We start from the raw sequence: 24,751 nt of genomic DNA, 5'->3' as shown, positions 1-24,751 counted from the left end.
CCTTTGAATCTTATCACACTGGTAGGTTAAGGCTTGAACAGAGTCCATGGTCTGAGTCTGACCCTCTACATATTCACTAGTGGGTACTTCACAATGGAAAAGTTGCTTTTTTTTCACAGCAGGTGCTGCAAGGGCAGGCTCCTGGCTATCAGTTGTAGAGGAGAGATTTCTAGGAGCTATTCCTCCAGCAGGGTCAGTGTTGAGCAGACTGTCTTTTGCTTTTACTGTGATAGTCCTGCCTCTTCAGGACTTCCCTTTCTCTTTCAAGGGTTGTTGATAAGATAGTCCGGCTAGTTCGAAAACAAAACATAACGCATTATACAAGTCTCATGTCAATTTCGTAAGAAGTTTCCTTTTCTGTGTTAGTTTATTAAGTAGTAATAAATAACTAATACACCATTTAATCATTAATTTATTCACTGATTCCCTGAGCCAGGCACAGTGCTAGGACTGGGGATATAGAAGGAACAAGGGCAGAGAAAAAGGTTGCTTGCTTTTTTCTTTTTTTTTTTTTTCCCCCCCCTTTTCTTTTTAGGGCCATGCTCTCAGCATATGGAAGTTCCTAGGCTAGGGGTCAAATTGGAGCTACAGGTGCCGGCCTACACCACAGCCACAGCAACTCGGGATCTGAGCTGCATCTGCAACCTATACCACAGCTCACGGCAATGCTGATCAAGGCCAGGCATGGAACCTGTGTCCTCATGGATACTAGTTTGGCTCATTACCACTGAGCCACAGCAGGAAAGCCCAGGGTTGCTTTATAATCATCTCTTCCACTGATCTCTTAGAACTTTCCTGCGTCACACAAATAAAATCATTTTTGTTGCTCTTGGCTTTTTCTTCCAATTTATTTACTGTCTTTAGTAAAATAAAGACTCTAGTGCCAAAGATGGAAACCGTTAAAGGTATATAGCAACTATAGGGAGGGGGAGCACTACAGAATCAGAGAGAGGGTACCAAAGATGATACCTGGCTGGGGCTTTTGCCAGGTCAGAGGTTAACAAACCTTTGTTTAATAAACACGTTGTTGTTGTTTTGAGTTCTTGGGAACTTTCTTGGGTTGCATGTTCAGTCATTGAGTTCAGACTTTGAGAAGATCATTTCAAAGTTTGGTATCATTAGTTACTCCACTTGCCCCCAATGAGTTCCCAAATCTGTAACTCAGCCTGGAGGCCTGCACTGACCTTCTCCTGGGCATAGCTCTCACTCTTCCTTTCACCAGATTGGCTCTGGTGGGAGGGGGATATGAACCTGCCTAGACCTGAATTTTTGTGCTGGAACTTTTTTCTCAGCAGCTGTGGCACCTTTCCATTCACTTCAACCTGTGCCTATACTCAAGCTTCTTGGACAAACGAAATATACGTTATATTCCCTGGAATCATGCAGTCTTAACTAGAAATGAGAAATAGATGGGAGAAAAAAAGAAATTGAGGTGGGATGTGACTGTGCCTAAATGTGTGATACAGATACTGAGAGCCACAGGAGGCCAGGAAAGTGAAAGATGACCTAGGGCTGAAGGAGTTAGAGTCATTTCTGGGGCAGGTGGCATTGGAAGTGGACTGTGAAGGATGTGTCAGAGTTCAGCAAGGTGGAGAGGAGAAAGTGTGGCACTCCAGGCTGGAAACCTGGTTTTTTTAATTTTAGGGTCACACCTGTAGCATATGGAAGTTCCCAGGCTAGGGGTTGAATTGGAGCTGCAGCTGCCAGCCTATACCACAGCCACAGCAGTGCTGGAACTTTAACCCACTGAATGAGGTCATGGATTGAACCCATATCCTCATGGATACTAACCTGGCTTATTAGTTCCCTGAGCCACCATGGGAACTCTGGGAAACTGAATTATCAAAGGCCTAGTGGTTGGAATGAATATGGCATAGTTCAGGAAATAGGGTGGGCATTGCACTGGCTGGAGAGAGGTTTCCCTTTGAGAACAAACAGTGTGAGATGGTTAGGTAAACTGAGTGAGCTTAAATTCCAGAGGGCTTCGAATGATAGCTTTTGCTCTGTTAACAGGTAAATTCTACGTCTTTGTGACTTTACAAACATTTCCAAAACAGGGAAGAGGAGGACATTGTTCCCCGCTGTCACTTAGGGACCCTGATTGAGGGTAGCTCCTCTGACCTGGAACATGTGGCTGCCATTGAAGAGAGTATAGTGCTCAGTTCTGTTCCCAGCTGTTGGTCAGAACTGGTTACAAAGCCCCAAACTAACTTCAGAAGAGGCTGAGCACTGCAGAGGAGTGCATGGAATGCCTGTGATTGATGTGCTTCTGCCATGGGAGTGCTGCACAGACACCCTTCCCCAGAGGAGGCATCACTTAATATATAGAACATGGAGTTCCCATCATGGCTCAGCAGTAACAAACCCAACTAGTATCCCTGAGGATGTGGGTTTGATCCCTGGCCTCACTCAGTGGGTTAAGGATCCGGCGTTGCGGTGAGCTATGGTGTAGGTAGAAGATTCAACTCGGATCCCATGTTGCTGTGGCTGTGGTGTAGGCTGGCAGCTGCAGCTCTGATTCAACCCTTCATCTGGGAACTTCCGTATGCCACGGTGTGACCCTAAAAAGCAAAAGAATTATATGTGTGTGTACACACACACAGAGAGAGAGAGAGAGAGAGTGTACTACTACTGCTCTAAATCTAGAAGTGCATTCTGAAACACTTTTGGCTCCAAGGGTTTTTGGTTAAAGGAGAATGGACCTGTATAATCATTTATTGAACACGTATGTGTCAGATAGATACTCTTATCTTTGTCCAAATTATGTGATAATTCCATGAGATAGATACTATCACTGTTTTCACTTTACAGATGAGGAAGCTGGGTCACAGAGAGATTAGTAACAAGTTCAAGGTTACAGTGGGGAGGTTGTAGAGCCAGGATTTCAAGCCTGACGTTTTGACTCTGGCACTGCATTCCTGACAGCGATTTATCTTCCTCAAATACAAGGCAGACAGATGAGGTTTTGCTTGAGAAATTGGGGCTGAACATAGAGATTTGGGAAAGTTCTATTTAGATTTTTAATTCCTGCTGAGCAGATGTGAGGAGAGGGAGAGAAATCCAGAGGCCAAAAGTCCAAACATTGAGGAACAGTCACATGTTGGGGGAGGGGTGGGAGAAGGCTTGAGGAAGAGGAACCAGCAAAGAAGCAGAAGTGATTAGAGTGGTGGCAGGTTTCCTGGGTTGGTATAGTGTCACAGAGGCAAGGAGGAGAGAACCTCGTGACAGAGGACATGGTCGCCAGAGTGAAATGCCTCGGGGAGGCAGGGAGAATGACTGGCAGGAAGGAATTGAATCCAGTTATCTTTATCTGAATTTTCTTATCCATGGCTTACTCTAGCCTGCCTGTCAGGGGAAACTCAGATTTAGGAACTTGGTAGATTTGGGCATACCATGTAGTACATGGAAGCCAGTCATGGGCCTGCATCCTGCTCTGGAAAGGCTATTACCACATCAGAGAAGGGATTCAGAAGGCTAGGCATCTTTGTTTACACTGCTTACTAATCACAGGCTAGGTTAGGCTTGAGTAGGAGTGATTTGTGGTTTGAGGCAAAAGTTTAATTCCCTTTCTGACTAAATTCACGTAGAATAGTATTTGGATTATGGCCCATAATGAAATAAATTTAGTTCCTTCAGTCCCACAGAGGTAAGGATGGGATTCCTTCAGAGGTACATATAAATATAATGCCCCAGTTTAAGAATGAGAGCTATTTGTTGTGTGTTTTTTATTACTATTAAAAAAAATTAGAGGAAGTTCCCATTATGGCACAGCAGAAATTAATCAGACTAGGAACCATGAGGTTGCAGGTTCGATCCCTGGCCTTGCTCAGTGGGTTAAGGATCTGCAGTTGCCGTGAGCTGTGGTGTGGGTCTCAGACCTGGCCAGGGTCTGGTGTTGCTGTGGCTCTGGTGTAGGCCGGCACCTGTAGCTCCGATTGGACCCCTAGCCTGGGAACCTCCATATGCCATGGGCGTGGCCCTAAAAAACAAAAAACAAACAAACAAAAAAAGATAGTTGGAATTCCCAGTGCGGTGCAGTAGAAACAAATCTGACGAGTATCCATGAGGATTCAGGTTTGATCCCTGGCCTTGCTAAGTGAGTTAAGGACTCAGCATTGTTGTGAACTGTGGTTTATTTTAGGTCACAGATGTAGCTTGGATCCCATGTTGCTGTGGCTGAGGTGAAGGCCAGCAGCTGCAGCTCTGATTCTACCCCTAACCTGAGAACTTCCATATGCCACAGGTGCCCTAAAAAGAAAAAAGAAAAAATAGGGGCTTCTGCTATGGTGCAGTGGGATCGGTAGCATCTCTGGAACACTGGGACATGGGTTTGATCCTTGGCCCAACACAGTGGGTTAAGGATCCAGCTCAGATCTGATCACTGGCCAAGGAAACTCCATGTGTTGCAGGGCGCCCCAAAAGAAAAAAATTTTGTAACAAAAATTAATGTATCATACTAATGTATGATGTTAATAATAGGGGTAACTGGGCGTGGGGAGAAGGGTATATGGACACTTTCTGCTCTATCTGCTTAATTTTTCTACAAATCTAAAACTGTTCTAAAAATAGAATCTGTTAATAAAATATAGTAATAGAGCTACATTAAGGTGTGTTGGGCTGTCAGCAGGAGGAGGTGAAAGGAGTGGTAACCCAGCTGTAGGGACAGATGGGACTGTGTGCTGAGCACTTGTGCTACTTCAGAGCTGGCTGTGGAACTGGACAGTGTGGGTGTCTGGTGATGGCACATCAGAGCATGGCAGCCTGTCTCAGGCCCTTGCCTTGGGAACTGCTTAGCACTTTAGAGAAAGGAGAAGAAGAAGACTGAAAAAACTGTTGTCACTCATACAAACCTTGAGGCCACATGATTACTTCCTCTGCTGCAGAGTCCCATCTCTGCTTGTGTGCACATATGCACGTGTGCATGCACGTATGCACCATCTCTTTCACCTAGAATGCAGACTAGCTGGGGCACACTGCCTTCCCGTTTCGCCTTCTCCATTGCTACCCTCTGTCAGAGCCTCCCTTATTGGTTCCCAAGGGCCCATAGCTTCTTGCATGATCAATACTCTGGTCTTCTGATTCTGACTGCATTATAATTCCACCTCCTCCATGAGTTCTGAAAAGTAAGGTCTTAAAAGATCCTTTGAGAGTTTCCTTCTTTTAGTGCTCCCATTGAATCCCTGCTTCTGTGAGTAAAATAAACTTCCCTTAGCTGTGTGACACATAAGTTTGTAGCACATCTGGGCTTAAGGGTTTGAATCCTGGCTCTTTTTTTTTTTTTTTTTTTTAAATGGCTGTACCTGCAGCATATGGAGGTTCCCAGGCTAGGGGTCGAATTGGAGTTGTAGCGGCCTGCCTACACCAGAGCCACAGCAACACTAGATCTGAGCCACATCTGCAACCCACACCACAGCTTAACCTGTGGATCCTTAACCAACTGAGTGAGGCCAGGGATCGAACCTGCTACCTCACGGTTCCTAGTCAGGTTTGTTTCTGCTGAGCCATAACTGGAACTGCTGTCATAATTGTTAATGGATGAAGTCCATATGTTACATCGCAGGATAATAGGGCTTTATCAGAGCTAAATATTGAGGAGTTGTCATATTGCAGGCCTGTTCCTCAGGGGAGCTTTGCTGCAACTGTTTAGTATGTGAACTTTACAGGGACACTAAGCTCCTCGAGCCTCCATTTCCTAATTTTTAAATTAATGGGTTAGAGGAGATATATATATATCTATATATATATATATATATTTGTCTTTTTGCCATTTCTTGGGCGGCTTCTGCGGCATATGGAGGTTCCCAGGCTAGGGGTCTAATCGGAGCTGTAGCCGCCAGCTTACACCAGAGCCACAGCAACGCGGGATCCGAGCCACGTCTGCGACCTACACCACAGGTCACAGCAACACCGGATCGTTAACCCACTGAGCAAGGGCAGGGATCGAACCCGCAACCTCATGGTTCCTAGTCGGATTCGTTAACCACTGCACCACGACGGGAACTCCTAGAGGATGTATTCTTATATATTAATTCAGTGACTCTCAAGGTGTATTCTGAGACCCCCCCCCCAGAAGGTTCCCAAGAAATTTTTAGGGGTCCATCAGGTCAAAACTGTTTTCATAATAGTACTAAGATGTTACCTGTTCACCCTCATACTCATAAAGAATGTGCAGTAGAGTTTTCCAGAGGCTACCTGATACATCTTATCACAATAGTTTGAAAACAAGCGGATATGAGAGTCCACCTGTCTCCTATTAAGCCATTCACTAAAGAGATTTTCATTCTCCCACTTCACTTTATAAAAAACATTTTTTTTTTTTAATTAAAATGTGGGAATTCCTGCTATGGCACAGTGGGTTAAGGATCTAGTATTGTCTCTATGGCAGTATGGGTTTGATCCCTGGCCTGGTACAATAGGTTAAGGATTCTGTTTTGTAGCTGTGACCTGCACCACAACTGCTGCTTGGATTCGATCCCTGGCCTGGGAACTTGCATGTGGCATGGGTGCAGCAAAAAAAAAGTGTTAACACATAATGATTTTTAATTATTTTAAAATTAATAAAATTAGTTAATGAATTTATTGTTTTGCTTTTTAGGGCCACACCTGCAGCACACAGAAGTTCCCAGGCTAGAGGTCGAATGGGAGCTACAGCTGCGGGCCTATGCCACAGCCACAGCAATGCCAGTTCTGGGGCTGCATCTGTGACCTACACCACAGCTCACAGCAACACCAGATTGTTAACCCACTGAGCAAGGCCGGGGATTGAACTTGCTTCCTCATTGATACTAGTCGTGTTCATTACTGCTGAGCCACAACTAGAACTCCAAATAAAATAAGTTTAAATTTTTTTCAGTATTCATTTCTAATATGGCAAATATCAGTAGATATAATTTATATAAGCAAAAGCTCTTTGGGGTCCTCAATAATTTTGAGGGTATGAATTGGACTGAAAGAGAAGTCTAGCCCTTCAGTCTCTTGGGAAAGGGGGTCCTTTGTGCATCCATCTTACCTTTCCACTTTCTGCCTTTTCTATTGTCTTCTCTGTCTGCTCTGTTCTTCATTTGCAGATACTCTGGAACCCTCTTCTTCCTTCCAGGTCACAGTATTTTAATTTGTCTATCTCAGTATAATTTTCATTCATTGACTATGAACCCTTTCTTACCTCTGTTCTTTTCCTCTTCTTCTGTAATATCTTTTCCCCTTTGCTGTCATTTTTTTTTTTTTTTGCTTTTTTGCTTTTTAGGGCCACACCTGTGGCATTTGGAGGTTCCTGGGCTAGGGGTCCAATCAATCAGAGCTACAGCTGCCAGCCTACACCATAGCCACAGCAATGCAGAATCTGAGCTTTGTCTGCGACCTATACCACAGCTCATGGCAATGCCAGATCCCCAGCCCACTGAGTGAGGTCAGGGATTGAACCTGCATCCTCATGGGTACTAGTCAGATTCACTTCCACTGCACCACAACGGGAACTCCCTGTCATTCTAAACTCCCTCAAGCCCTTTGCAATATCTCTTCCTCCTATTTGTTCCTTAACAGAATATTCTAACACTTCTCCTTCCTCTTATTTCTGACACACTCAAAACTGTTCTTCAATCAATTACTCCATTTAATAAATACTGTTAAGCACAAATATTATATACTATTTCCTTTGCCTGTCACTGGAGCTACAAAAGCAAGAGAGATGTGGTTCTTGTCCTTCTGGAGCTTGAAGGATACCCATAATGGTCAGTTAAGCTAAACCTTTGGACAGTTATAAGGTATTTGTCCAAAGTGTCACTTTACTCCCACTGAGGGTAGCCTTGAAAGGATCACAGAGATCATTAGTATGCAACTATTTATTGCATGTCTACTCTGTATTAGGTATTTTACTTTTACATTTGCTCATTTAGTTCTCCTAGCAGCTCTGTGAATTAGGTGTGTTTAACCCTACTCTGCAGATAAAAAAACTGAGACTCATATTAGATAAGTGACTTGGTTGTGGCAGTATAGTTAGGAATTGTAAGTATTAAGGTTTCTTTTTCTGTTTAATTACATCAGCCAAGAAGGAAAGGTATCCTGGCCAGGAGGCGGTGATACAGTGGGAGAAACTCCAGAGCCAGTTGCAAAAATAGGAAGTGTGTGAGCTTAGAAATGACATGTCAGAGCAGAGCACCTGAGCTAGGGCTGCCACCAAGGGATCTTATCCCAAGAGCTTTGTTGCTCTTGAGGTTGGAGCTCCTTGAAAGGAATGCCTGTCAAGATAGAGAAGCTCCAACAGGAGCCAGGGATGTTTGCTGAATATTGCTAAAGGACTGCCTGAGGCGTACCTGGGAAGGGCAGGAGTGACACAGCCAGAGAACTTGCTAACCTGTCTATCATTTCTTTGGCAGAGTGACGTCAGAGTCAAGTTTGAGCACAACGGGGAGAGGCGGTAAGTCTGTCTTCTGATGAGTGGTTGTTTTCCTGTGTGCTGCATTTCTTAGCTTTCAGCTTGGAATGATTGCTGTGGGTCACTGGCTGGGTAATGGGCATAAAGGGGACAGTTTTACCCTTGGCCGGGCCAACTGATTCAGCCTTGTTTCTGGTTTTAGAATTGGAAGCCGTTTCAACTGTTAATGTTGTATTTTACTCTTCTGCTCTTATCCTGCTACTGTGAGCTCTGCCATTGCGCTAGGGGAAGAAGTCAGGACACCAGATATACTGAGTCATGCCTTCCAGACACACACTGTGCCACCCGTAGGCATCAGAGGGAGATGAGGATTCTCCCGTGACATGGTGCCATTCCCATGCCCGGTACAGTGTCCCTGGTTTTGTCCACAGTAGGGGTCAGGTTGGTGAATTGGTGGTTTCTTTAAAATGTCTTCTAGGTCATGGGAACCTGCATGTCTTCTCAATTGTGAAAGATTTTGGATCATTCAAGAACATAGAAAGGGAGTTTTTCCAGTCTGTATTCTGTATCTTACTTTAGGGAAATGAGAGTAATGTTACAAAACCCTTCTATCCTTTTCTCTGTTGTCTCCAGATAGTTTTTGTAGAAAGTCAAGGTAGAAGTTCTCAGTGGAGAAAAATATTACTCCACTAATTTCTCAAGTTATTTTAAGGAAAACCTTTAAGAAAGCATACAGAACTCTGGTCATGGGATTTGAGACCCAGTGTGTGCATGTGTGTGGTACATATGCACATAAGCTGCTTTTCTTTTTTTTCTTTTTTCTTTTTAGGGCCGCACCCACAGCATGTGGAGGTTCCCAGGCTAGTGGTCAAATTGAAGCTGCAGCTGCCAGCCCACACCACAGCCACAGCAATGCAGGATCCATGCCCTATCTGCAGCCTACACCACAGCTTTTGCAAGGCCAGATCCTTAAACCTACTGAGCAAGGCCAGGGATGGAACTGGATACATTAGTCATGGATACATTAGTTGGGTTTGTTTCCACCGTGCCACAACGAGAACTCCATAAGTGTTTTTCAATATCTTTTTCTTATCTTTGCCTTTCTCTCCCATTGATCACTGCTCCGCCCCTTTTCCTTTGCTTTGCGCCATAGGAGGGGCAGAGAGCATAGCCAGAAGAATAAGATCCTCTTGCTTCACAAGTCCCACTGGAGGACCTTAATGCCTTCAAACGTTCTTGTATTGGTAGTTCTCTGCCGCTGGCATCTTTCCACCCTCTTCGAAGCTAGCTCCCAAGGAGATCTGTGGCTGCTTTTCTCCCTTAAGAAGATTCCTTCAGAAGCCTATAAGGTTGGTGGAGGTTGCCCAATGGAAACATGGTGCAGAGAGTGGTCTGCAAAGCTAGGGTCCTGCTGCCGCCATGTGGCTTCTAGGACTGTTCCAGGCCTGGAGGGAGGAAGGTCTTCTGAACTCTGTCCCCAGCTGCTCATCCTGTGTCCTGCCAGCAGCACGGAAGTTAAATTGTCACTTCTTTGTTTCTGCTTTTCACACTTCTGACCTGACGGTTTTGGAGGGATTGCCAAGCTTGGAGCAGCAGAGAGTTTTCAGAAGTAGATATGAAATCAAAAGCTCAATTGTGTTGGAGCCTAATTACGCAGTTACTCTCTTCTGAATTCCTGTTCCCAAAGTGGTGTGCAGTTACAGTGAGTGGACTTACACTGAGAAAGTGTATGTGTTTAGTTTCAGAGATGCTGCCAGATCGAAACCACAAATATTTAAGGTGGTCAGGCAGGAATGGCCTTTTGAAGGCCGGAGTGGCAGTGTTGGTATCAAGGTTTTCAAAACTGTGCATTCTCTTTTTATGGAGCTGTTTTCAGGACCTGTGGCATTTCACTGTGTACTGTGTGTGGAATTGAGGACTTTATAAAGTTGGTGCAAGGAAGCCAAGTTCAAGCTGCTCTGTGCCAGACAGCTCTGGTGTCATGTATTTCTTTTTTAAATTTTTTAAATTTTTTATTTTTTTCCATTTTTTTATTATTCAAATGAATTTATCACATCTGTAGTTGTATAATGATCATAACAATCTGATTTCACAGGATTTCCATCCCACTGGTGTCATGTATATCATGTCTTAGGATTTTGTAGAGAATGTTATTGTGGGCTTTCTTTACTTTTTGCAGGGAATGTGGACAGTGTCTATATACATGTTATGGGCCCTTATAGAATTAGAATTTGTAGAAAAGAGGAGAGAAGCAGTGACTTTTCCCATTGACCATTGCCAGGTATCCATTCTGGTGGGCTGACTGTCCCTTTGGTGTGGAAGGGTGGGGCTCACACTCTGGACCCTCTTCCCTCTTAGCCTCGGGAGAGGACTGTGGGTTAGGATCTCCCTCCTTTCATGTCTGGAACTCTGGTGGGGGTGGCAGTCCTGGGTGTTAGACCTCTTTTTGAAGTACTGGCCTGAAAATGCCTGTTATTTGGTGTAATGGCAGCAGCTTAGATCTTACCAAACCTCTGGGAGTCCTGGTTTCTGATCCCAGACTTTTGGGCTGCTCATTGCCAGGCCAAATGCAGGATTTATCTCAGAGCTTGATCTTTTTCTGACTGTGTTAGGGACATCTGAGTGGCCCCTTTTGAATTGTTGCTGAGATCCTGATGGAGGGGTTGTGATTTACTATCAGGAATTAGTAGAAAGCTATTCTCTCTAAAGAAGATAGCATCTAATTATTACTTGGCAAAGTTGATTTGAGGGAAAAATATAAGGATTACAATATGGATGGATTTCCTGGTGGATATAAACTAATATATTCATCAATATAATTTCAAAAAAAGTGAAAGGTGGCTGAGGGAAAAGTTATAGAGAAGTTAACTTCCTGAGATGTTAGGCTTTGTGTAAAGAATAGATTATTGTTTATAGTAATATCCCATCAGTGTTACCCAGTAGACCTTTCTGCTGTAGTGGGAATGTTCTACACTTGTCGTTAGGTATCTGAGGAAATTGGTTCCTGGACCCCTCCCCATGGATACCAAACTCCATGGATACCAAAACTCCTTGGATAGTCAAGTTCCTTGTATAGGGAGTTCCCGTCGTGGCTCAGTGGTTAACGAACCCAACTAGTATCCATGAGGATGCAGGTTTGATCCCTGCCCTTGCTCAGTGGGTTAAGGATCCAGTCTTGCCGTGAGCTGTGGTGTAGGTCACAGACATGGCTTGGATCCCAAGTTGCTGTGGCTGTGATACAGGTCTGCAGCTGTAGCTCCAACTCTACCCCTAGCCTGGGAACCTCCATATGCTGTGGCTGTGGCCCTAAAAAGACAAAAGGCAAACAAATAAATAAATAAATAAATGCGGTCTTTGCATATAACCTCTGCACATCCTCCTGTATACTTTAAATCTTCTCTAGATTGCTTATAATACCTAATACAATGTAAGTAGTTGCTGGCATGCAGCAAGTTGAAGTTCTGCTTTTTTGAACTTTCTAGAATTTATTTGGAATGTTTTGGATCTGCAGATGTAGACCTGGGTTTTGGAGGGCTGACTGACTTACGGCTTTCTTCTCTTGTATACTAGCTACTAGTCACATGTGTCTAGTAAGCACTTGCAGTGTGGCTAGTGAGATCTGAAGGAGCCAGTTTTTAAATTTAACTTTAATTAATTTGAATTTCAGTAGCCACATGTGGCTGGTGGCTACTGTATTGAACAGCGCAGTTCTAGATGATAAAGGCTTTTATGCTGCCCACTGATTTGAGCCAGCTTGGCACACAGAACATCAAAGAAGTTATCTGGTCAGATTCCACTAAAATCCAATGGCTTAGATCCCTCTTTCCTGTGGCTTATTGTTTCTCCCCCTGGTTATACCACTTCCTACTCTGATGGGCAGGGGCAGGGGAGATGTGAAAGAACCACACACTTCTTCCTCTCAGCATCAAAGAGAGCGAGAACTGCAGAGGCTCAGGGCTGAGTGCTGCTGCGCTGCCACATACTAGTCGGATTTCAGCTAGTCTGGACATACGAAGAGAGGAAGGTGGTTTTATTTTTTCAATTTTTTAATTTTATTTTTTGTCTTTTTGCCATTTTCTTGGGCCGCTCCTGAGGCATATGCAGGTTCCCAGGCTAGGGGTCCAATCAGAGCTGTAGCTGCTGGCTTACACCCACAGCCACAGCAACGCGGGACCCGAGCTGAGCTGCGTCTTAGACCTGCACCACAGCTCACGGCAACGCCGGATCCTTAACCCACTGAGCAAGGCCAGGGATCAAACCTGCAACCTCATGGTTCCTAGTCAGATTCGTTAACCACTGAACCACGACGGGAACTCCAGGAAGGTGGTTTTAATAAGACACTTTTCCCTATTACCTAAGCGTCTTTTCACATATTTATTAGCCATCTATAACTCTTCTGTGAATTGTCTCATCATATCCTTTGCTTGTGTTTCTTTTGTCCTTTTTTAATTGACTTTTGCAAGTATTTTTTCCAGGTTTGGTATTTGTTTTTTAATTTTGTTGATGGTTTATTTTGCCATCAAAAGTTTAAATTTTTGTTGTCAAATTTGTCTTCTTCCTTTTTGTTTGTTTGTTTTGTCTTTTTTTTTTAGGGCTGAACCTGCGGCATATGGAAGTTTCCAGGCTAGGGATCACATTGCAGCTGCAGCTGCTGGCCACAGCCACAGCAATGTGGCATCTGAACCACGTCTGTGATCTATGCCACAATGCTGGATCCTTAACCCACTGAGTGAGGCCAGGGATTGAACCCGCATCTTCATGGGTACTGGTTGGGTTCATTGCCTCTGAGCCACGACAGGAGCTCCTCCTTCCTTTTTGTCTTCTATTTTATGTAATGTTTAGGAGGACCTTCCCTACTCCAGTATTTTCTATTTTCTTACACACCAAACACACACACACACTTCTTTCTGATATTCTCTTCTGTTTTATCTCTTTGCTTATTTTTGCTTTAATTATTTAAGTTTTAGAGTATTGGGTTGGAACGATATGAAATTGCCACTTTGTACATCAAAAATTGTTAACTATCCCCAGTATCATATAGTTAACCCTAAAACATTAATTAAAACTTTTTGTTAAAAGTATTACAAACACACACAAAAACAGAATACTATGCTAAACCCCCAAGGACCTGTTACCCAGCTTCAACATTATCAACATTTTGCCAGCCTTGTTTCATCTATCCCTACTTTTAAATTTTGCTGTAGCTTTTAATGACAGTTCATTTTAAGACCTCTTTAAACATATTCTTACTCTACCATCTGTTTATTTTATTTTTTGTCTTTCTGTATTTTTAGGGCTGCAGCTGTGGCATATGGAGGTTCCCAGGCTAGGAGTCAAATAGGAACCGTAGCTGCTGGCCTACGCCATAGCTACAGCCACAGCCACACCAGGTCCAAGCTGCATCTGCGACCTACACCACAGTTATGGCAACTCTAAATCTTTAACCCACTGAGCAAGGCCAGGGATTGAGCCTGTGTCCTCATGGACACTAGTCAGATTCGTTTCCACTGACCTGTGGCGGGAACTCCGTCTACCATCTGTTTATAAAAATTGTTCTTTGAATTTACCTAATGAGTCTTTCTAGAAAAGAATCAGTATCAACAGTACTTACATGCCTACATGTGTCTTTGGTTAAGAAAACTGATTAGGCATATAACCAACTCAAGGGGAATTCCTGTGACTCTGGTAGGAAATTTCAATTCTGAGGATAAATCAACATGAGATTCTTGTGGCATCTCAAAAATGAACAATGGAAAAGACCTTTCAAGTCCTGGATTTGAGTCATTTAGGATTTAAAACCGTATTTTTAGGATTGCTGCTCCAATCTCTAGGTTTTCTTCCTAACAGGTATACCTGGAACATAGTTTATAAATGTAGGTGTCCTACTCTGATACTGAACTGTCATTGACAGATCTGAACTAAAGTGGTAGAACAGTGGTTGGTGTTGAGTACTCCTTATGGGTACTATTGGTAAACATGAGAGATGCTCAGAAGGGTGAAAAGAGAAAAGTAGATAAGAAGAAAAAAAAATACAGAGAAAGGCAAGCTGCATGAAAAATAAAGAGAGAATTCTGTGTTGAAAAGAAAAGGGAGTTCCCTTGATGGTGAAGATCAAACTGAATCTGACTAGTATCCATGAGGATGTGGGTTCAACCCCTGGCCTCTCTCAGTGGGTTAATGATCCCGCATTGTTGTGAGCTGTGGTATAGGTCGCAGATGCAGCTCAGATCTGGCATTGCTGTGGCTGTGGTGTAGGCTGGCAACTGCAGCCCCAATTCAACCACTAGCCTGGAACTTCCATATGCCACAGGTGTGGCCCTTAAAAAAAAAAGAGAAAAGGAAGATAGCACTCAGGAACCTTAGCTTCTAAACGCTGTATTTAAAATATCCAATTCACCATTCTTCCTTTTCCTTTTCAGGATTATAGCGTTCAGCCGGCCTGTAAGATATGAAGATGTGGAGCACAAGGTGACAACAGTGTTTGGGCAGCCTCTGGATCTACATTACATGAACAATGAGGTAAGAAAGGATGGTGTGGGGATAAGGGGGCACAGCTGCCTGCCTTTTTTGTCTCTGCTTAACTGAAGATTTCCTGGTTTGTTCCTCCAATGTCATCTGCAGGTTTTCATTTTTTTGGGAGGTTCTTTTCTTAGTTCCAATAATTCTGGAACTTCTATTTTGTTACTGCATGGGAGATTACATAGCTGTTTCTATCCCCTCTGTTCATTCAGTGCTGGGAGCTCTAATACGGCCGCGGTAGAGTCAGGTTCATGGCCAGGGCTTATATTAGCTCCTTTATATTTTGTAGGTAACCTTTTTTCTTTCCAGCACAACCTTAATTAGGAGAGGGTTCAGCAGGGCTGGGGAGGTGGGGAAAACTGATAGTAGCCTCTATTGACAGGTATAAATGCTGGATTCTTCTCTCAGTTTAACTTCTGATTATAGCTTGTTTCAGAAGTTAGCATCTACTCGGAGTTAGCACTCTGGAGCGATGGGATTGGTGGCAGTGTCCCTGCAGCACCAGGACACAGGTTCCATCCCTGGCCTGGCACGGTGGGTTTAAGGATCTGGCATTGCCACAGCCCTGGCCCAGGAACTCCATGTGCTGTGGGGTGACCTAAAAAAGGAAAAAAAAAAAGCATCTACTCTAATGATTTCTTTAACTCTTACTCCTCCTGCCTCTGCCCAACAGTCCTTCTTTATTCGTACTTTTTTTTGTTTGTCTTTTTTTTTTCTTTTGCTATTTATTGGGCCACTCCCTCGGTATATGGAGGTTCCCAGGCTAGGGGTTGAATCGAAGCTATAGCCACCAGCCTATGCCAGAGCCACAGCAACGCAGGATCCGAGCCGAGTCTGCCACCTACACCACAGCTCACAGCAACACCGGATTCTTAACCCACTGAGCAAGGCCGGGAATCAAACCCGCAACCTCATGGTTCCTAGTCAGATTCGTTAACCACTGAGCCACGATGGTAACTCCACTTTATTCATACTTTGAACATCACCCAAAAAGAAATTCTTTTTTTTTTTTTTTCCCCTCTTTTTTCTTTTTAGGGCTGTAGCCATGGCATATGGAAGTTCCTGGGCTAGGGGTAGAATCGGAGCTGCAGCTGCCGGCCTGCGCCACAGCCACAGCAACGCCAGATCCAGGCCTCATCTGTGACCTACACTGCAGCTTTTGGCAACGCCAGATCCTTAATCCACTGAGCGAGGCCAGGGATGGAGCCCTCATCCTCATGGATTCTAGTCGGGTTCTTAACCCTCTGAGCCACAAGGGGAACTCCCAGGAAGGAATTCTTGTGAATGTCAGTCACTTGGCTGCTTTCCCAGCTCTAAGGAAGGCACTAGAGGCTACAGTCTGCTTAGCCTGGTGCTTTGCATCAGTTTGAAAGGCAGTGTATTTGTGCCTTGTAAAGAGTCTACAACTTAAGGGGACTGAGCTGGGGGCATGGCAGGAAAGCTGAACAACCTCATGGCTTTTAGAGAGTTGAGTCTTTATTATGTAGTTTTATTTTATTGGTTGAAAAGTTAAGAATTTCCTCTATAACTTGGGGCTGAAATCAGTAGGAGCTGAGATTTGTTGGCTAAAAACTCTCTGGTCCTCTTCATACAAAATGCATAACTGCAATTAGATATATTCACTGCCAAATAGGTTAACAAAAATAAGAGCCTCTCATCTTTAGCTTTTTCAATAAATTTTAGAAATAGAGCACATTTGGAAAATAAACCACTAACTGTAGTTAATAAATAACACAGATGTAAGTATTTTAAAGTATGTAAGCTAATGTGTCTTGAATGCAGGATATAAGAATCCCAAAAACATAAATATCAAATTCATAGAATTATAATTAATTAATTATTTATTTATTTTGCTTTTTAGAGCCGAACCCAAGGCATGTGGAGGTTCCCAGGCTAGGGGCCAAATCGGAGCTGCAGCTGCTGGCCTATGCCACAGCAACGCCAGGTCCGAGCTGCGTCTGTGACCTACACTGCAGGTCACGGCAACTCTGGTTCCTTGATCCACTGAGTGAGGCCAGGGATAGAACCTGCAATGCAACCTCATGGTTCCTAGTCAGATTTATTTCTGCTGCGCCACGACGGGAATTCCTCTTTCTGTTAATATTTCCATTAAGAGTTCAGATGTCGGCAAAACCTTTTTCAACTTCTTTTGCTGAGAAAGTGACTGCCTGGTATGTTGGGCATTCCTTTATTCAAATATTTATGCGGGAGTTCCCATCATGGCACAGCAGAAATGAATCCGACTAGGAACCATGAGGGTGCAGGTCCGATCCCTGGCCACAATCAGTGGGTTAAGGATCTGGCATTGCCATGAGCTGTGGTGTAGGTTGTAGATGTGGCTCGGATCTGGCGTGGCTGTGGCTGTGATGTAGGCCAGCAGCTATAGCTCTGATTAGACCCCACCCTGGGAGCTTCCATATTCCTAGGGTGCAGCCCTAAAAAGACAAAAAAAAAAAAAAAAGTTTATGCAGATATTGATTCTAAAGCCAAATATGAAAGTAATTGTTAGTATTTTAAATCATCTATATCTTCGCATATGCAGCTAATGTCAGTGACCAAGAGTTAACCAATTTACTTATTAATTTCATAATCTCTCAACCTATTTTTCTTTTCTTTGTTCTCTAAGCTCCTCCCTTGTTAGGATTTTTTAACCACAAAGGAAAAATCTGTTGATTTGATTTTATTTATGTTTATATTTTTGTAATAATAGTTTTATTGAGATATATTTCACCTCCATAAAATTGACTCTTTAAAACGGTACAATTCAGTGGTTTTTTTTGTATGTTCACAGGGTTGTGTGACTAACATCACTACCTAATTCCAGAACTTTTTCATCACCCCAAAGAGAAACTCTGTATTCCTTAGCAGTCATTTCCATTACCCCCTCTCTCCAGCCCCTGGCAACTACTTGTTTACTTCCAGTCTCTCTGGATTTGCCTATTCTGAACATTTCATATAAATGGAATCACACAGTATGTGTGGCCTTTTGTGTTTGGCTTCTTCCACTAAGCATGTTTTCAGGCTTCTTCCACAAGGTAGTATGGATCAGACTTTTCTTTTTTTTTTTTTTTTTTATGTCTGAATAATATTCCGTTATATGGCTAGAACACATTTTGTGAATACATTCATTTGTTGATAGACACTTGATTTCACTTTTGGCCATTATAAGTAATTCAACTATGAACATTTGTGTACAATTTTTATATGAACATAAGTTTTCAGTTCTCTAAAGTATACCTAGGATTGGAATTGTGGGTCTTTTGATAACTCTGTGTTATCTTTTAGAGGAACTGCACAACTTTCCCATATAAGCATTTTACATTCCTACCAGCAATATATGAAGGTTGCAATTCCTCCACATCCTCACCAATACTTATTATTTTCTGTTTTTTTTTTCTTCTTAAAAAAAAAAATTACAGCCATCCTAGTAGGTATGAAATGGTATCTCATTGTGGTTTTAGTATTCATTTCCCTAATGACTAATGATGTTGCATATTTTTTCATGTGCTTATTATCCATTTGTTAATTTTCTTTAGACAAATTTCTATTCAAGTCCTTTGCCCATTTAAACAGTTGGATTATTTGTCCTTTTATTCTTGAATTTTAAGAGTTCTTTATATATTCTTGGGAGTTCCCATTGTGGCTCAGTGGTAAGGAACCTGACTAGTATCCATGAGGATGCAGGTCTGATCTCTGGCCCCTCTCAGTGTGTTAAGGATCTGGTGTTGCCATGAGCTGTAGTGTAGGTCGCAGATGCGGCTTGGACCCAGGTTGCTGGGGCTGTGGTGTAGACCAGCAGCTCTAGCTCCGATTTGACCCCTAGCCTGGAAACTTCCATATGCTATGGATGTGGCCCTAAAAAAAGAAAAAGTTATTTATATACATTTTGATGATGTACCCTTATCATACACTTGCAAAATTGTAGCTTTTTTTTTTTTTTTTTAAAGTTAAAATCTTTTCTTTTCTTTTTTTGTCTTTTTGCCTTTTCTAGGACTGCTTCCACGGCATATGGAAGTTCCCAGGCTAGGGAGTCTAATCAGAGCTGCAGCCACCAGCCTACGCCAGAGCCACAGCAACTCGGGATCTGAGCCACATCTGCAACCTACACCACAGCTCAGGGCAACTCTGGATCCTTAACCCACTGAGCAAGGCCAGGGAGCGAACCCACAACCTCATGGTTCCCAGTCAGATTCATTAACCACTGCGCCACGACGGGAACTCCAAAACCTAATGCAATAATTTCTTTATCCCACCCCCCAACTCCCTACCCCCAACACCATTTCCTTATTTATCTCTACTTTCAATGTAACCCAGAAGGGACTTCTTTTACAATATGATATGATTTGTAAAATCTAATCTCCCATTTCATGGGTTGTCTTGAGATTTTATTTATTTATTCATTTTGGCTGAGCCCGTGGCATCTGGAAGTTCCTGGGCCAGGGATTGAACATGCACCATAGCACCGACCCAAGCTGCTACAGTGGTAATGCTGGATCCTTTACCCGCTGCACCACAAGAAAACGCCAAGATTTTATTTTAAATACTATTCTTACTACTTGTTTTTTCCTGAGCTAGGATTTAGAGTTCTCATTTCCTTATGTTAAAAATTGAGAACTGAAGAAATTAACTGGTTTCTTGCTTTATGTTTGCCACAGATTTATAAGATCTGACATTTGTTAGGTCTTAGGGAAAGCATGCTTTTGCATCTTTTAATACTTAAGTGCTCATAATGTCTTCTGCTTTTAACAGCGAGTGAGACTTTCTGTACCCTCAAGGACCTTCTCTTTAATACTCCGGTGGGATGAAAACAGAGAAGGTAGTTTTTAGTTCTAGTCACTGATTTTTACCTTTAAACATTAAGATATTAAACCCTGCTATGTAGTCTAAGTTTGGGTCTTCATTTGAGTAATGTTTTCACTCTCTGCCACCCCCTTTTCCTCCTGTGCCTTTTCTCCTTATTCTGGTAATGTCAGCACAGGGTAGGAGGGGACATGATTCTACTGCTTAATTTGGGAAGAAATCTGGGGTCTATAGCCCTTTGGGATTTGATGCTTTGGAGTAAAAGGTATTTTTAGAGATGGAGCTCTTCTCAGAAAATATCTTGAAGCAAAGTACTGACATGTGCTACAGCATGGATGAACTCAAACATTAAGCAAAGTGAAGGAAGCTAGGTGCAAAGGATTACGTATGACTTGAATTGTGTGTGGATGAATTTTGTGATTTCATTTATATGAAATGTCCAGAAAACAAATCTCTAGAGACCAAGTACATTCGTAGTTTCTGGGTAAGAGGTAGAAAAGGGGAGTGACTGAATAGGTGAAAGAGATCTTTGGAGCAATGGAAAAACTGAATTGTGGTGATGGTTGCACAACTCCGTAAATTTACTAAAAATTATTGAATTGTACACTTAGTGAAAAGAAAAAAAATTATCTCTATGGTCTCAGTTAGGTCTTTTAAGACCCTCATAGTATCCAGTGAGATTGTTTTCCTCCAAACTTAATTTTATTTTGCTTATTTTTGCAAACTAAGGATTTATATTTTATGATTTCCTTTTTCTGTATCTGTGTCACAGCTCTCCATCCTGCTGAAGAACCAAGATGATCTTGATAAAGCAATTGACATTTTGGATAGAAGCTCAAGCATGAAAAGCCTTAGGATATTGCTGCTGTCCCAGGACAGAAACCATGTAAGTAGCTGCTGTCATGGCCCAACAGTTGAAGACAAAGCTTGCTGTCCTTCAGGAGTTCATCTTGCTTCCTTGACAGAATTTTGTGTTCCTCAGACACTGGTAAAGTGAGAACCTAAGTGTGGCCCAGCCCACTGGGTCAGGGGCTAGCAGGCCTTCTTCTGCATTGAATTTTATAGCGAAGCCAGATCATCAGTGTTAAACTTGCAACTAAAGATTACTTGGTTTATGGTGTGGGAGGAAGGAAAATATTCTGTGATAAAGGAGAAAATTCTTTTTCTCTATATTTATGGGAGGAAGGAAAATATTCTATGATAAAGGAGAAGATTCTTTTTCTCTATATTTATGTTCTTTCAGTTAGACTTGGATTCCAAGAAGAGATTTGGTTAGCGTAGGGGTGCTGATTAGCAAAAGCCGTCAAGGATTTGAGACTATCAAGCTTTGTAAGCCCTCCTCACACAACTCCTCGGCAACTCCCTTGGGACACGTGTAGGGAACAAGCTTTCCCTTCTGTTCAATGGGAAAAAAGCCATGGACTGAAAGGCCTCTTGTAGTAATTTAGCAGCTGCTGCCTTACCGAGTGGCCAGCAATCTGTAGGGGCCTCCGAAGTGAGGAATTATCCCTTATGCAGTTTCCTCTCCTACAAGATCCCTGGGGGCATGCATTTCACAAGAATGCTTGTTAATCTGGATCTGTCTTCCTATTGCTGAGTCCTCTACTAGTTTTCTTCAGATGCATGTTCCTGAAGGTTTCTTGGCATTCTCTCTAATTCCTTATGATTGAAGATAGCCAACTCTGAATGGCTGACTTTGCTGCATGAGAACTATGGATGCACCATGTCAGGACTGAGTTTAGAAGAAATGGGGCTCATGCTGACCATTTATTTTTAAGAGACTTTGGGCTGTCTGTTGATTAGAGGAAGACACAGGAGAATGCATTTAGGAAGGATTAGAGTAAAGACATTTTACAGAAGTGCTTTGAGCATGAGGATTGGTCTTCTCTATCTCAATATGTCTTTTTTCTGGATATGTTTTGAGATGTGAAGTATAGACTTTACTGTTTCATTTCTCTGTTCAAGTTACTCTTCTGCTTCTTGTAGTGCTTCCTTATTGCCTATCATGTAAGATCTAAATTTAGCCTAGCACCCAAGGTTTATCGCCAACTACCCTTCCCTTTAACTCTCCAGGCTCATCTTTCCAAATTCTTCACCATATTCCCCCCATTCTGCAGTTCTTCCTTCTTCCTCTTTGCCAGACCATGGTGGTCAACCTTTTTTTAGGATCTAGCTTGATTTACCTGCCACAATTTGGTCAGTATTTTTGACTGAGGCCATTTTGATTATTCCTTATTCATTTAGTTATTGGATATAGTTTTCACACTAGTTTATAGGTTGCTTAGTTATTGCATATTTGTAAGCTTTACCCCAAAAGATTATAAGCTCCTTGAGAACAGGAGCTCTCTCTTATTTTGGAACCCCTTCCCCACCCATCCTCTTAAAAGAACACAGTGAATACTTCTTGAATTGTTAGCAAGAGTCAAGCAGAGATCATATTCAGCAAATGCTTCCTTACAGAAGAAGCTGGAATTGGGGTTTAGTTTAATGATGTGATTGTTTAATTGGGATCTAGCACCCCTGATTATGATCCCTTCACTCCCCTGATGAGAATCTATAGACAGCAGTTTCTTTACATTTGCTCTCCCATCCATTAAGGGGTGCACTCAGCTGCAGACACTGCTGCAGTATTCAGAGCTTTTTGAAAGATAACCGTCTGTGGAGTTCCCGTTGTGGCACAGTGGTTAACGAATCCGACTAGGAACTATGAGGTTGCAGGTTCGATCCCTGGCCTTGTTCAGTGGGTTAAGGCTCCGGCGTTGCCGTGAGCTGTGGTGTAGGTGGCAGACTCGGCTCGGATCCTGTGTTGCTGTGGCTCTGGTGTAGGCCAGCAGCTACAGCTCCAGTTCGACCCCTAGCCTGGGAACCTCCATATGCCGCGGGAGCAGCCCTTAGAAAAGGCAAAAAGACCCCCCCCCCAAAAAAAAGAAAAAAAAGATGACTGTCTGGGCCCTGACACTCAGGGTATTGCATTAGATGTTGCATAAGATAAATGCTGCATTGATGCCTCTCTTTCTAAGGATGTGTATTTTAAAAAATTATTATAAAATCAGTATAACTTATTGTAAAGTTACCAAAAAAAAAAAAAAAAAAAAGGGAGGGGGACCATCTTACATAATCCCAGCACCATAACACATTGATTTTTTTCATCCACCCTTCTTTGGCCATATGTATACACACTTTAAGTGTTGTCATGGAATTTATACAATTTTCTAATTTAATTTTCACTTGGCATTGTCATGCATATTTTTCTCTTAATATACAGTCTTCATGATTATAATTTATAAGGATGCATAAATCCTTTGAATGAATATACATAATTAACCATTTTTGCTACTGTTGGAATACTTAAACTGCTCTTTTTGCATTTGTAAAGATTTATATTTAAGACTGAAAGTAGTGTCAGTGGTGATGAAATATTCCTTGGGAACTTCCTCAGCTAGACTTCAGCTTCTTAATAACAGGTATCATAATCCCAGATTGCTTTGTACTCAGGAGTCCTACTTCTAGAACAGTGTTTCTCTGTTTGTGATGAAATACCAGTTATGTTCTTTTAGATTCCAGTCTGTCATGGACCAATTCTTTTTTAAAAGCAGAAAAACTGAAAAATGAAATGGAAAAGTTAACTAGAAATGTACAAATTACAGGCCCATAATTTTTATTGTTAGATTCAATAGACATAAGACACTGTGCCAAATTGCTATAAGAGTGTTTAAAGAATTCCTCTCCGTTTCTATATTTACCTTGTACACTGCAGGTTGTAGCCTGGCGCTAGCCCACAGGTCACACTTTTTTTTTTTTTTTTTTTTTTTTGTCTTTTTTGCCATTTCTTGGGCCACTCCCACGGCATATGGAGGTTCCCAGGCTAGAGGTCGAATTGGAGCTGTAGCCACCAGCCTACACCAGGGCCACAGTAAATTCGGGATACAAGCCCCGTCTGCGACCTACACCACAGCTCACGGCAACACCAGAGCCTTAACCCACTGAGCAAGGCCAGGGATCGAACCTGCAACCTCATGGTTCCTAGTCGGATTCGTTAACCCTGCGCCTCAACAGGAACTCCATCATCCACTTCTTGATAATCACCTATACCTTTACTACCCTTTTTATTCCTGTATATTTATTTAATTTGGCCATACCCACTGCATGTATAAGTTCCTGGGCCAGAGATCAAACCCACGCCACAGTGGCAACCTGAGATGCTGCAGTGACAACACCAGATCTTTAGTGCGCTTTGCCACAGGAGAATTTCTTACTCTTGCTTTTGTTTTTCTTTTTTTCTTTTTATGGCTGCACCTGTGGCATATGGAGGTTCCCAGGCTAGGGGTCAAATTGGAGCTGTAGCTCCTACACCACAGCCACAGCAACACTGGATGCCACACCTGTGAGCTGCACTGCTGCTTTATTGCAACGCCACATCCTTCACACACTGAGCGAGGCCAGGGATCGAACCAGCATCCTCAGGAACACTATGTTGGATTCTTAACCCGCTGAGCCATGATGGGAGCTCCCATGTTCCTGTTTTTAAAGCTACTATCTCTTTCTTCTCTCTGATTCCTTATTTATTGATCCTTCCATGATGATTCTAATCTTTCTTGTCTTCATCCCTCACCAAAGTGGATAGTCTTACCCCTTCCACCACACTTGTCCGAGGCCATGTCTTAGGCTTCAGTATTGTTCTTACCTGAGAACGCATGAATTTTGGTAATCACAGGACCTTCTGTAAGTGTCAAGAGCCTTTCTCTATCTTTGATTTTACTGCCATTTTAAGATACTTCATCTCCTTCAGTAGTTGTTGCTGTTTTAGGCCTCTGCCTTGGACCATCATCTCTTAGCTATTTCCTATTAAAGACTTATTTTTTGAACACGCGTGCATCTAGCTCTGAGATTATCTTTCTGCTCTTGATCTTATAACTTTCTAGACCTTCCACTGTCTTAACATAATCTCTCTCTCTCTCTTTTTTTTTTTTTTTTTTTTTTTTTTTTGCTTTTTAGGGCTGCACCCATGGCACATAGAGGTTCCCAGGCTAGGGGTCAAATCGGAGTTATAGCTGCTGGCCT

At 42.6% G+C, this 24,751-nt stretch overlaps 1 protein-coding gene across 4 annotated transcripts in view; it reads left to right on the top strand.

Annotated features, from left to right (window-relative positions):
• The window catches only part of MAP3K3 (mitogen-activated protein kinase kinase kinase 3), a 69,662-nt gene that overhangs the window by 14,342 nt on the left and 30,569 nt on the right, over positions 1 to 24,751 (top strand). For all 4 annotated transcript variants that reach the window (XM_084984026.1, XM_003482965.5, XM_084984027.1 and 1 more), the window contains 3 exons: positions 8,373 to 8,413; positions 14,791 to 14,890; positions 20,463 to 20,576. In XM_084984026.1, coding sequence (XP_084840152.1) covers positions 8,373 to 8,413; positions 14,791 to 14,890; positions 20,463 to 20,576 — 255 coding nt within the window. The remainder of the gene's footprint in view (positions 1 to 8,372; positions 8,414 to 14,790; positions 14,891 to 20,462; positions 20,577 to 24,751) is intronic.

The sequence above is a fragment of the Sus scrofa genome, chromosome 12 (genome assembly GCF_054392235.1).
Source record: "Sus scrofa isolate SSC_HxYL_T2T_F1_AM1 chromosome 12, Sscrofa_HxYL_maternal_Yorkshire_Landrace_v2.0, whole genome shotgun sequence".
In the NCBI taxonomy this organism is placed as follows: domain Eukaryota; kingdom Metazoa; phylum Chordata; class Mammalia; order Artiodactyla; family Suidae; genus Sus; species Sus scrofa.
Note: the sequence above shows the minus strand (reverse complement) of the source record. Positions and strands in the feature narration are given on the sequence as shown.